The 14,386-nt window shown below is 38.5% G+C and overlaps 1 protein-coding gene across 11 annotated transcripts in view; it reads right to left on the bottom strand.

Annotated features, from left to right (window-relative positions):
• Positions 1-14,386, bottom strand: part of CCDC141 (coiled-coil domain containing 141) — a 213,691-nt gene that overhangs the window by 154,901 nt on the left and 44,404 nt on the right. For all 11 annotated transcript variants that reach the window (XM_044932914.2, XM_044932920.2, XM_044932926.2 and 8 more), the window contains exons 3-4: positions 5,099-5,290; positions 1,349-1,457 (exon numbers count right to left, since the gene is read on the bottom strand). In XM_044932914.2, the coding sequence (XP_044788849.2) occupies positions 1,349-1,457; positions 5,099-5,290 (301 nt within the window). The remainder of the gene's footprint in view (positions 1-1,348; positions 1,458-5,098; positions 5,291-14,386) is intronic.

Raw genomic sequence — 14,386 nt, 5'->3', positions numbered from 1 at the left:
GCCAAAGATGGAGACGGTCTATACAGCCCGCAAAAACAAGACCAGGAGCTGACTGTGGCTCAGATCATGAACTCCTTATTGCCAAATGCAGATTTAAATTGAAGAAAGTAGGGAAAACCACTAGACCATTCAGGTATGACCTAAATCAAATCCCTTATGATTATACAGTGGAAGTGAGAAATAGTTTTAAGGGACTAGATCTGATAGATAGAATGCCTGATGAACTATGCACAGAGATTCATGACATTGTACAGGAGATAGGGATCAAGATCATCCCTATGGAAAAGAAATGCAAAAAAGCAAAATGGCTGTCTGGGGAGGCCTTCCATGGGGTTAGAATGAGACAAATGAGTTCAGGAAGCCATCTACTTGTACTCAGATCTATTTGGCAGTAATAATGAGAAAAATCCATTAGGAAGAAAAGTGATTGTTCCTACCTGTTATCTAATCTGCTTTCACAGAAAAAGATTACAGTAAACAGCTATTCTTCCACTAATTCCTTCCTTACTTCAGTTCTAGCCCAGCCCAAATTCTGGTGGAAAAGGTCTAACACACAAACTGTTGGTTAACAACTAGGCTGTTTTTATAGTTGCTTCAGGGGGAGTTGAAAATAATTTTATATAGTGTTTTATTAGATTTTCATCTGAAAAAAAATCACTATTTCTTTTAACCGCAATAGTGAAAGAAATTTTCCTTATCTGGAGTTGTTATTAAAAAGGCGATCTTCATTTACTGACCCTTAGAAGGAACAATCACTGAATTCAACCATTTATTTAACCAAGAAATATTTCATGATGATCCACCAGGGCCGGCACCTCACTAGATGCTGAGGATGCAAAGATGAGCAGGGTGGCATTGGCTCCTCCTCAGGAACTAAGATCCAGCAGGCTGAATAACTGAACTTCCCAGAGGCTCGTCTTCTACCGTCCCTTAGCATCATTTACAACCAGTTCTTTCTTGTAGAAGATGACAAAAATAAAGCTTTATACCCTTGCTTGGAACAAGTTGAGGTATTCATAAGCAGGTAAATTTAAAATATGCTCTCATGCCTGAGCATTCTCATATTCACATCTTGAGAACTTTGAAAAGCTTATGTGAGAGGACTTCCCTGGTGGTCCAGTGGCCAAGACTCAGGGCTCCCAACGCAGGGGGCCCAGGTTCCATTCCTGGCAAGGGAACTCTACCCCACATGTCACAGCTGAGTTCACATGCCCCAACTAAAGATCCTGCATGCTGCAACAAAGATCAAAGATCCCACAGGCCGCAATTCAGACTCGGCGCACCCAAAATAAATAGGTAAATATTAAGGGAAAAAAAAGCTTATGTGAGGAAGACAGGTAGTTCTTGCCTTTGGTATGAAGTTCATGAAGTTGAAGGAGTGATTTCAAGGACTCGGCACTCTCAAACTCCTGAGTGTTCTGGAGGAAATCTTCTGCTTGGTCTATTTTAATGGCAAACTACAACAGAAATACAAGGGAAACACATTTGAAAAGATAAAAACCGAAGTGCCACATTTAGTTATGTGTAAATGTCTTCCATGGATTATTGGCCTAGCCGATTGTGTGTGTGTTGCTGGGATGATGTGTATGTCTGTGTGAGCATGCCCCGGCCTCACATGTTTGTATGAGGTCTCTGTGCCCCTGTAGTCAATTTGCAAAGTGCCGAGATAAGAATTTTCCTCTGTCTGAATTACATTTCTTTAATACCTGGAAATACATATGTATGCTGAAATAAACCCATTTGGTTACTGTTCTAATGTCTATTGAAATTTTCAAGTAAAATTATTGTGTCCCATGTAACAAATACGGCTGCTGTCAACATTCTAAAGCGGTTTCTCAAAGAACAACTAGAATGTTTGTTAACAGAAACCTACAAAAGTTTGTGTAGCCAGTAACCTACATAGTTATTAGTAAATTTAACTTAAAAATCCACTTAAAGAGGTTGAAATACATAGTTGATTTTTTCCTTAATAATTAGATGTAGAATTTAAAAATGTAAGTCTCAGAACATAGTCTAATCCCATCTCTACACTTGATTTTAGGACTGAGAAGTGATGTCTAATCCTATTTCTTATACAAAGCAAAATACATATATTTGTATTGAAATATATGTGGTCCAAATAGATACATACCAAAGGGTTATATTTATGAGAAGGAATAGGATTAGAGACAAATGAGGAATGGTAAGCTTTTAGATCTATAATTTGTAATTTTGTTTGCATTTTTATCAATGATTTTATGTACTTTTATACAAATAAAAATGAAATTAGATGCAGTAAAAAAGAAAACCGGAAAATGGAAAATGTCTCCTCTACTTCAAGAAAAAAAAAAAAGGAAACGGCTATTTGACACCGTAAATGGTAAGGAACGTGACCAGCCTCTCTTTTTGTATTTTTCCATAGAGGAAGTATGAAAGGGAGATGCTCAAAGTGATGTCAAGATTCTCAGGGGAGTAATCTGAGAAGCAAATTTTAGAAAAGAGCAAAACATACTCAGTAATGCTAGTACAGTGTATGCGTGTATGTGCGTTTGTGTGTGTGTTCACGCTCAGTAGCTGTGATGTGTCTGACTCTTTGGGACCCCATGGACTATAGCCCATGAGGCTCCTCTGTCTACGGGATTTCCCAGGCAAGAATACTGGAGTGGATTGACATTTCCTCCTCCAGAGGATCTTCCTGACCCAGGAAAGGAACCCATGTCTCTTGTGTCTCCTGCATTGGCAGATGGATTCTTGTACCACTGCATCACCTGGGAAGCCCACAATATATCCACAGTAGTAGACAAATAACTCTTTTATCTCAGCATGAAAGTTCAAAGGAAACTATTACCATTTATGAGAGCATTCAAATCAACACATTCGCCTTTGGATGATGTATAGAATAAACTCATAAAAGAAAAGTATCAGTGAGAAAGATACAAAAGCCTATCACAGTGCCTGTCATCTTTTTCAAGTTTTATCCAAACTCTCGTCTTTGGATTTAGTGATATCTAATATTTTTATGTGACAATTTAAAGATCTACTGTGTTTGATTATTACAGCAATATAAAATCCAGTTATAAATGGCATGGAAAGATGAGAGAGCAATTGCTAAGCACGCCCCCTTCTGAAATACAGAGAAGGCTTCCACCATCCTGTTAGAACCAGCAGATAGACATCAGCCAGTGTCAATTGGGGACAGTGCTCCCAAACTGAAGAACAGTGTTTCAGGAGAGAATAACCTATATGATGGTTAAGCTTGTGAATCTGAAGTCATCTTGTACTAACCATCAACCATGCAATAACAGGTTATTTTGTATTTCTAAAGAAATTCTGCATGCACATAGTTCACTAAAGGGATCCTATCTATACATCGTTTATATCTCTAAATCATTCTAACAGTTGATTATAAGGATATTCTTTGAAGAGAAATTTCAAAGGAAAAACAAAACCCTGGGAGGTGATTTGGTTTTCCCTGTAAATCATTACAAGAAATTTTGGAGTCACTGTGTAACTTATATCTGTATTTCAACTTATTGTTTGGCATCTTTTTTAAAAAGACAACCCAATAAACAAATAATGCCTTTCTCAGAAAAAGCTTCCCCGATGTTCTAATATTAACCTTTGTCTCAGGGATATTTTCTTTTCCCTACTTTTCTTCTTTTTACAGTCAGTATAGGATGGAAGTGGCAACAGGGGGACACTTTTCAAAGACCCTATTCTTAGTTTTGCTTACACAAGGGGCAGGGAAAATCATGTGGGAGTTTTCCATCAGCTAAGTATGAAGTGGTTCACAAAATTGGAAGAAGGATAACATAAGAAACTTCATCTTTTCACCAGGAATCAGAGTACTGGGCTGAATCATGGGTTGATTTACAAAGCATAATTCCTTTTATTTCAGGTACTATCTGGAAGTCATTTCTCATCATATAGAAAATCAGCTAGTATTAATGCGCCTACACGGTGAGAAACAAATATTGGACTTCATGTTTGAAAAAAGATAACTTCCTGTGCTCAGGCAACCTGAATTTCAAGGGCACTTAATACGTATACCTCACCTACTAAGACAAAATGAATCAGATGTGTCTATAATTTGACCCTTGTAGGCGTATTTCACCTGGTTTATTTCCTTTCAGGAAAGAAAATTATCGGTGGGACTTTTCCACAAAATAATCTGTGAGTTGGACTTCATTGTTCAAACTGTGAAAAACAAACCTTGAAAGTTACAGTAAGGTTTCTGCTCCTCCTTTTAACTTTTAAACGAGTTCATGATACATGAGACTGTCTACTTCAATTTTAATGTTCTAATACTAATCTTCTTTCTTTCATTATTTTGGATTTAAGTCCTGAATTTTCAGTTTGGAAATATCATATTTTTCAAAGCTAGTGCTTTATCATAATGAAGCAGTGCTCTCACATCAAAACGAATGTCCTGCCACTTGACAGAGAAGTTAAAAGTGACATTTCCAATAACTACCTTACACTAAATATAACACCTGCTTTGAAACTGCTCTTTGAGTCTCACATTTTGAAATTGGGTTCTTCAAAAAAACTCCAGAATTCAAGAAAAATCATGACCTTCTTAGGTCCAGGACTTTTTCCTTCCATATATTTTAACGAGCTCAAACTATGGAAATTCAACTACATGCCTTAGAGAGTACTCTATCATATGCTATGGCGACAAGTCAAACATTCTATGGACTATTCTACAGTTGCCTTATCTTAAAAAGCAGAAGAAACTGCATCCTCCAACTGTTAGTTAACAAGAACATGTTAGACCAGCATTTCCTAGTAATCCTGTAATCAGAGGTAATTGCTTGATTTAGTAATTATATTATTATTATCTAAAGAGATAAATATATCAAAATGGCTTATGGGTAAAAATTCCCATTTTTACTTAACATTTGTCCATTTTAATTAATTGCACTTATCTTTTGTTTGAAGGTATACATTCAAAATATTAAAAATTTTATTTTGACCATCAAAATTTAAATGTATATAACTTGGTTATTCTGCTGTTTAAAAAAAAAATCTGATCGCAATGTCTATTCAGAAAGAAAGGATTTTCAGGAGTGTCATCCATTTACTCTGAAGTGGAGACGGGAAACTTTTTTTAACAAACCTCCAAGGCATTTTCAAAAAATTCAGAGGTCAGTCTGAGAAGTTCCCTCCTTCTCTCAAGCATGGAGACCAGGGATGCCCACGCTTCGCCCAGCGTTTTGGCCATGGCATCATAGACCTGACTCTGATCTTTGTTCTCTTCAGCAGTCTTGTCTGCTTCTTGCAGGAGTTCCCATACTCGATCTTCCAAAGCCTAAGTCCAGGAATAAAAAAAAAAAAAAGGCAGAGTGTCACTCCGTGTAAGAACTTGGGATCATATTTTAAACACATAGATTTTTGAAATTATATGTAGTTTAGGAAGGCCTGGAAAATCCCATGGATGGAGGGGCCTGGTGGGCTGCAGTCCACGGGGTCGCGAAGAGTCGGACATGACTGAGCGACTTCACTTTCACTTTTCACTTTCATGCATTGGAGAAGGAAATGGCAACCCACTCCAGTGTTCTTGCCTGGAGAATCCCAGGGACGGGGGAGCCTGGTGGGCTGCCATCTATGGGGTCGCACAGAGTCGGACACGACTGAAGCGACTTAGCAGCAGCAGAAGAGTATTTATAAACACAAACTGTTGTGCAGGCAGGTAGTAGAGCATACAGGAGAGAGCAGTTGAGACTGTGGTAAAATGGGGAGCATGGCCAGGCTAAAGGCATCCACATTTGAATGTTGTTGAAACACCATAGAGATTTATAAAAAAAAATGCATGATTACATACACAGGGGTACAGAATACTATGCCAACTTTACATTTCACAAAAAGAGAACTAATTGAAACACTTCTAGAAAGGAGTAATCATGAAAAAAAATTGTGAGAAATGAACCCAGTAAAACTTTTTATTCTAAATAGTTGTTACTGTTAACAAGCTTGTGAAGCTTAATGTAAATGTTAAGAGTAAGTTCTTGAAAGTGAATAGTCATAATGTAAAAATTAGAATATCTGTAACCAACACTGCATATTGCTTGAACAAAATGTGGAAGATGAAGGGCAACATGTGCTTTCATAATTGTCTCATTTGGGGACAGGAGGAGGATCCCACAGATCCTACTCTATTCTTGATATTGGCACCAAAATCAAGGCACAATTTTAAAATACATTAACAGTAACATGAATAAATCCTAAAATGTCAACAGAAAAGGAAACTAAACATGTGATGATGCATAATACAACAAAGAAAACGAAGTAAATAAGAATGCATTTATTAGGACACACAAAACAAAACGATAGGAATATAATTAAATATCAGTTAACACTCAAAACATGAATGAGTTAATTTTTTCAATTAAAAGGCAAACAGTATCAGATTAAGGGGAAACAATTCAACTAATTTATATTTGCTGGAGTCATCCCTCAACTAAAAAGATATAAAATCTTAAAATAAAGAGATGAGATATATTAGCAGAGACAAAAATAAAGGAGAATTAGCAATGCTAATCTCAGACAAATTAGAAATCAAAACAAAAATCACTGTGATTAAAAAACAATACTTTACATTGATAAATTTCACAATTCACAGGGGAAATAAGGCACTCATGATGTTTATATTTATGACATTAAAATATTTAAAGTAGGTATGTGCCTGCATGCTAAGTCACCTCAGTCATGTCCAACTCTTTGACACCCTATGAACTGTAGCCCGTCAGGCTCCTCTGTCTCTGGGATTCTCCAGGCAAGAATACCAGAGTGGGTGGCCATGCCCTTCTCCAGTGGGTATTCGTGACCCAGGGATTGGATCCACGTTTTTTAACTCTCCTGCACTGGCAGGTGGGTTCTTTACCACTGGCGCCACCTAGACCCAGTCAGACCAAAATGCAATACAAGTAGAAATAAACAACAAAAGACCAGATGATAAAAGAAATCTCTTAGAAATGTTAAGAAAACACTTTAAAGAAAAATTCCTAGATCAAATAAAGAAAAAGCTATAAATACGGGCTATTTAGAAGAAAAAAATAACAATGAGGCTACTATGTTTAAAACTTAAGATACACAGATATTTTATGCTTAGATGAAATTCATAGCATTAGACAACTTTGTTTTTGAAAGAAAGAAAAAATGCATTAAACATTCAAGTCTAAATTATAGAAAAAGACTCCTAAATTAAGACAAAATAAAAGGGGATTAACTTATTAAATATAAAATCAAAAAATAACAAATGAGAGATAAATATAAGAATTGATTTTTTTAAAGGTTGAGTCATTGAAAATCCAAATGAAATATAAAAACATCTGACAGGTGGGACAAGATGGCAGAGTGGGACGATCCTGAGCTCATGTCCTCCCACATACAAACCAACACTACAACTACATATAGAACAACTCATTCTGAGAAACATCTGAAGACTAGTATAAACGGCTCTTCCAAAATTAAGGAAAATTTTGAAAAGTACATCAAGATGGAGAGAAGTGGCAGGGATGTAATGTATCAGTATACATACCACCAGTGCAGGGATCCACAAGTGGGAAGGGATATCACCAATTCGAAGGTCCTAAGGAGCAAGAGGTTCGAGCCCCGTGTTGGGCACCTCAGCCTTTGGTACCAGTACTGTAGGACAAGGCTCCCTTAACTGACTTTGAAAACCAGCAGGGCTTATGTAGAGATGAGACTCTTAAGAGGCTTGTACGCTAACTTACTCACTTGAGTCTCAGTGCAGAGGCAAAAGTTTGAAAATGCCTGTTGCTCTAGCCAGCCTGCCCAAGTTGTCCAGTACATGCGTTCTATTAATACATAGGAGATGAAGGAAAGTTATGCCCAACCTAGACAGCATATTAAAAAGCAGAGACATTACTTTGCCGACAAAGGTCCATCTATTCAAAGCTATGGTTTTTCCAGTAGTTATGTATGGATGTGAGAGTTGGACCATAAAGAAAGCTGAGTGCCAAAGAACTGATGCTTTTGAAAACTGTGGTGTTGGAGAAGACTTCTTGAGAGTTCCTTGGACTGCAAGGAGATCAAACAAGTTAATCCTAAAGGAAATCAGTCCTGAATATTCATTGGAAGGACTGATCCTGAAACTGAAACTCCAGTACTTTGGCCACCTGATGTGAAGAACTGACTCATTGGAAAAGACCCTGATGTTGGGAAAGATTGAAGGTGGGAGGAGAAGGGGATGACAGAGGATGAGATGACTGGATGGCATCACTGACTTGATGGACATGGGTTTGAGCAAGGTCCGGGAGTTGGTGAAGGACAGGGAGGCCTGGCGTGCTGCAGTCCATGGGGTTGCAAAGAGTTGGACATGACTGAGTGACTGAACTGAACTGATGCTCCTACTCAAGATCATACCTTCAAGATTGGGAGAAGTAACTGCTTTGTCTAACCCATAGAAACAAACACAGAAAACCAAACTAAAATGAGGAATTTGTTCCAAATGAAAGAACAAGATAAAACCCAGGGTTTTATCCTAATGAAAAAACCCTAATGAAATGGAGATAAGTATTAGGTTGATACACAAGTAATCGTGGTTTCAGACCATGAATTTTAAATCATTTTAACTAGCCTCAAACACATCTTTACTAATCAAAATAGGAACCATTATAATCAACACATTTTTGCCGATGAGAAATAAATTTGTTTACTCCTGTAGCATAAAAATCCATGTTTCAGGATTGGTGAACTCTTGGAAAGCATTTTCTGCCTCCTGTTGGTTGTGGAAACATTTTCCCTGCAAAAAGTTGTTGAGATGCTTGAAGCAGTGGTAGTTGGCTGACAAGAGGTCAGGTGAATATGGCAGATGAAGCACAACTTTGTAGCCCAATTCGTTCAACTTTTGAAGCTTTGGTTGTATGATGCACAGTCAGGCATTGTTGTGGAGAAGAATTGGGCCCATTCTGTTGATCAAGAGGCATTGCATTTCTCAGTGCATCTCATTGATTTGCTGGGCATATTTCTCAGATGTAACAGGTTTTGCAGGATTCAGAAAGCTGTAGTGAATCAGACTGTCAGCAGACCACCAAACTGAACATCAGATCTTTTTTTGGTGTAAGCTTGGTTTTAGGAAGTGCTTTGGAGCTTCTTCTCAGTCCAACCAGAGCTGGACATCGCAGGTTGTCATATAAAATCCACTTTTCAATGCACATCACAATCCGATCAAAAAATGGTTCATTGTTGTGTAGAATAAGAAAAGACAACACTTCAAAACAACAAATTTTTTGATTTTCGATCAGCTCATGAGGCAACTACTTACTGAGCTTTTTCAACTTTCCAATTTGCTTCAAATGATGAATTAGCACAAAATGGTCAACACTGAGTTCTTCAGCAACTTCTCGTGTAGTTGTAAGAGGATCAGCTTCAATGATTGCTCTTAATTCATCACTGTCACTTTCTGATGACCAGCCACTGCACTTCTCATCTTCAAGGCTATTGTCTCCTTTGCAAAACTTAAATCACCACTGCACTGTATGTTCGTTAGCAGTTCCTGCATCAAATGCGTTGTTGATGTTGCGGGTTATTTCTGCTGCTTTACAACCCATTTTGAACTTGAATAAAAAAATCACTCAAATTTGCCTTTTGTCTAATATCATTTATATAGTCTAAAATAAACAGCAAGTAATAAGTCACTAGCAAATAAAAAAAGTGAGAAATGAGCATTTAAAATGCACGATACTGGATGCTTGGGGCTGGTGCACTGGGACGACCCAGAGGGATGGAATGGGGAGGGAGGGGGGAGGAGGGCTCAGGATGGGGAACACATGTATACCTGTGGCGGATTCATTTTGATATTTGGCAAATCTAATACAGTTATGTAAAGTTTAAAAATAAAATAAAATTTAAAAAAATAAAAAAAAAAATAAAAAAAATAAAATAAAATGATGTATAACATAACCACATTTAAGAATGTATTCCAGTATCAAAGGGCAAAGTTCAACAATGTAAAACTGCAATTACTTTTGCACCAGCCTAATAATTTCCTGATAAAAAGTACAAAGTGGAACTGTTAGTTGCTCAGTCATGTCTGACTCCTTGTGACCCCAGGGATTGTAACCTGCCAGACTCCTCAATCCATGGAATTCTCCAGGCAAGAATACTAGAGGGGTTGTCATTTCCTTCTCCAAGGGATCTTCCCAACTCAGGGATAGAACCCACTTCTCCTGTGTCTCCTGCATTGGCAGGCGGATCCTTTAATGTCTGAGCCACCAGAGAAGCCCAAATAGTTCAAAGCAATAGTCATAAAGTCACACACCAAACTCAGAAAAAGAATGGAGGAACACAATAAGAATTTCAACAAAGTTAAAAAAATATAAAAAAGAACCAATCAATATAAAACTGATATAAAAAAGAGCTAAAGAATACAATAACTGAAATAATATACTGGAGGGAATAAACTACAGATTAGGTGATGCAGAAGAACACATACACAAGCTGAAAGACAAAATAGTGGAAATCAGAACAACAATGATAGTTTAAGAAAGCTCTGGGACAAATTGAGAGTATAAACGTTTGCATTACAGGGGTCCCAGGACAAAGAGAGAAAGGGGCATGTTGTTGCAAATGGCTACATTTCATTCTCTTTTATGGGTGAGTAATATTCCACTGTAAATATACACCACATCTTCTTTATCTAGTCATCTGTTGATGGACACTTAGGCTGATTTCAATTCTTGACTATTGTAAATAATGCTACAAATAAACATTGGGGTTGCTTGTTACCCTAGCATAGCCAGGTAGATTCACAAATGTAAAATTATTTGTTATGCATTAGACATTCAAGGTTCTCTCATACTTAATAAAGACAATAAAATTCATAATGAAACAAAGAGCTGGACAATTTCATACTTAATTCAAAACTTCCCTCAGGTAGAGTGGGTTGAACATGCCAATGAACTAACTCTTCAGAGACATCCATTGAACACTTGCCCACTCCACTCTCTTTGGTATTTAGGCTAACCACACATATGATTGTCTAAATTGCCAGGACAGTTAGATCAAATGTGTGTACTTTCTTCAGTTCAGTCACTCAGTCGTGTCCGACTCTTCACGACCCCATGAACTGCAGCACGCCAGGCCTCCCTGTCCATCACCAACTCCCGGAGTTCACTCAGACTCACGTCCATCGAGTCAGTGATGCCATCCAGCCATCTCATCCTCTGTCATCCCCTTCTCCTCCTGCCCCCAATCCCTCCTAGCATCAGAGTCTTTTCCAATGAGTCAACTCTTCACATGACATGGCCAAAGTACTGGAGTTTCAGCTTTAGCATCATTCCTTCCAAAGAAATCCCAGGGCTGATCTCCTTCAGAATGGACTGGTTGGATCTCCTTGCAGTCCAAGGGACTCTCAAGAGTCTTCTCCAACAACACAGCTCAAAGGCATCAATTCTTCGGCGCTCAGCCTTCTTCACAGTCCAACTCTCACATCCATACATGACTACTGGAAAAACCATAGCCTTGACTAGATGGACCTTTGTTGGCAAAGTAATGTCTCTGCTTTTGAATATGCTATCTAGGTTGGTCATAACTTTCTCCCAAGGAGTAAGCGTCTTTTAATTTCATGGCTGCAATCACCATCTGCGGTGATTTTGGAGCCCCTAAAAATAAAGTCTGACACTGTTTCCACTGTTTCCCCATCTATTTCCCATGAAGTGATGGGACCGGATGCCATGATCTTCATTTTCTGAATGTTGAGTTTTAAGCCAACTTTTTCACTCTCCTCTTTCACTTTCATCAAGAGGCTTTTGAGTTCCTCTTCACTTTCTGCCATAAGGGTGGTGTCATCTGCATATCTGAGGTTATTGATATTTCTCCTGCAATCTTGATTCCAGCTTGTGCTTCTTCCAGCCCAGCATTTCTCATGATGTACTCTGCATAGAAGTTAAATAAGCAGGGTGACAATGTACTTTCTTAGTTTCCTCCTTATGTGACAAGGGCTGGCTAACTTTATATTGTCCATGTTTTTTCCATTTTATATATTTTATCATTAAAATGGAATAACTTGGCCTCAATTTCTACTTATGATGGCTCAAGACTTAAATTAGAAGTTTTAAATTCTAAGATACTGCAATCATATGACAAAGACTGAATTATATGACAAAGAACTAAAAGCAGAAAAACTCGACAATCTCATGACAGAGATGCAGAAGGGAATAAGAAATAATGAGCAATAAACTCATTCTAGGAGAAGGCAATGGCAACCCACTCCAGTATTCTTGCCGGGAAAATTCCATGGAGGGAGGAGCCTGGTAGGCTGCAGTCCACGGGGTCGCTAAGAGTCGGATACAACTGAGCGACTTCACTTTCACTTTCATTTTTCACTTTCATGCATTGGAGAAGGAAATGGCAACCCACTCCAGTGTTCTTGCCTGGAGAATCCCAGGGATGGCGGGGCCTGGTGGACTGCCATCTATGGGATCACACAGAGTTGGATACGACTGAAGCGACTTAGCAGCAGAGCAAAGCAAGTGAACACTTAGACTTTCAGTGATATTTCTCAAGTTTGACAAGAAGGTGGTAAGATGAATCTGAAAGTTGGCTACTTCTCTATCAAAGTGGGGTTGCCTCTGGAAGTATATTTAGCCTTATCAAATACATGTAGGTTTCTCATAATACTGTTCTTTTCCCACTGACGTGACACTTTGTAAACAAATAATACAGGAGTTTTGGGGACAGGCAACTTGAAGGACTACAGTTCTGGTTTTCTATATTTCCTTGGGATTTTCCCATGACCTCCAGTATGAACTGTAAAATGTTTGATTCACTGTAATCCCAAGGCTGGAACATTCTTGCAGAACTTTCTGGGTTTAATTTGGTAAAAATTACACTTGGGATTTTTCCAAGCAAGCCAGTTGACATCTGTCTTGAAGATTGGCAGAAAACTATCTGCTCCAAATTCTCTTGAAATTCAGATCAGTCTTGGGGTTCTGGGATCAAGGCCAGGTACAGTTAATGTTCCCCTATCAAACACCATCGGAAATAATGGAGGAGACGGGGATTTCGACAGAGTGAACTAGGCAGGATTCATAGAATAGAGACATTTCTATACCGATCTAAAATCTAAGATAATAACCACTTGGTGTTTATTTCTGGAAGATTCCTGGAATGGAGGCTGATTTGTACACAAAGCAAAATTCCACCCTACAGGTGTTTGATGCATAGTACTTGGATCTCTATGATACTTCTTCCCCTACTTTGGTAAAAGTGTTAGGAAGTCCACTCAGTTCTTACTGTTCTATTTTAATGTTGAGTCCTCAAGAAGACTACCTCTTTCTTCCCTCAAGGAATAGGATCTATCAGTTTGGTAGCCTGAAACAAAAAGGCAAGTGAAGTTCTACTGGAGAGGGCTAGAGGTCATACAACCCATGTACGTTAATGATGATGATTTCAAATCTGTGAAACAGACACAAGAGATCTAAGTTGTAACTCACTCATGTTTACAGCTCCAGTAACAGGCATGTTAAGGCATTTCTAATTGTCATCATGTGTGTGTGTGATTTATGGGGAAGGAGTTCAGTGAAGAATTGCCCTCCCACATAATAATCTTACTGAGAAACGCTGAATGCCTTACACAAATGTTTGTGATAGAATGTGTGAGAGGTCTAAGAGGTTCCATTACTTTCTCTTGAAAATCATTTCACTTTATTTCACAGGCTGTTAGAGAGTTTAGAGGCCACTTATTCCAATTTGACATCAGCCTTAGCAAGTGTCTAACGAAACTGCAACACAGACCCATTCTAGACCAACAGGGCTCCTTTAGTTTAGGAGCGAAACCTTCCATAGTTTTTGGAAAAAAACTGTTCTTAGATGGTCCCAAATTTTGCCTCCTCATTTCCTAGAGTGCCACAGATCCCGGATTTCCCATAGTTGTCAAGAAAACCCTTGACAACACCCTGCAAGTCTATGTCTCACTCCTTATATACACTTGCAGAGTTCTTTTAAAACGTTCATAGGATTAATGTATCATGGAAATTAAATCCAGGTAACCTTGAAGGATATAACTTTGAACACCTGAAGTGAGCCCACCTTCACCCCATCTTTTCAAATGGCCTCTCTCAACTGTGGGAGACACGGGAGACACAGGTTTGATCCCTAGGTCAGAAAGATCCCCTGGAGAAGGAAATGGCGACCCACTCCTGTATTCTTGCCTGGGAAATCCCATGGACTGAGGAGTCTGGTGGACTAAAGCAAATTGCATATAGCAAAGGGTCAGACACGACTGGGTGGTTATGCACAATGTTGCTGTTGGCTATAGATGGACTTCCTACCTAACTGAAGAGAAGCTGCTCTTCCAGGTTGAAGACTATCAAAAACAGTAAGGTCAAAAGATAAATCAGTATTGGAAAACATACTTAAAGGGGAAGAAATCTCATTTTTG

Source organism: Bubalus bubalis, chromosome 2, assembly GCF_019923935.1.
Source record: "Bubalus bubalis isolate 160015118507 breed Murrah chromosome 2, NDDB_SH_1, whole genome shotgun sequence".
NCBI lineage: Eukaryota > Metazoa > Chordata > Mammalia > Artiodactyla > Bovidae > Bubalus > Bubalus bubalis.
The sequence above is the reverse complement of the archived record's forward strand: the minus strand, read 5'-3'. Positions and strand labels throughout refer to the sequence as shown.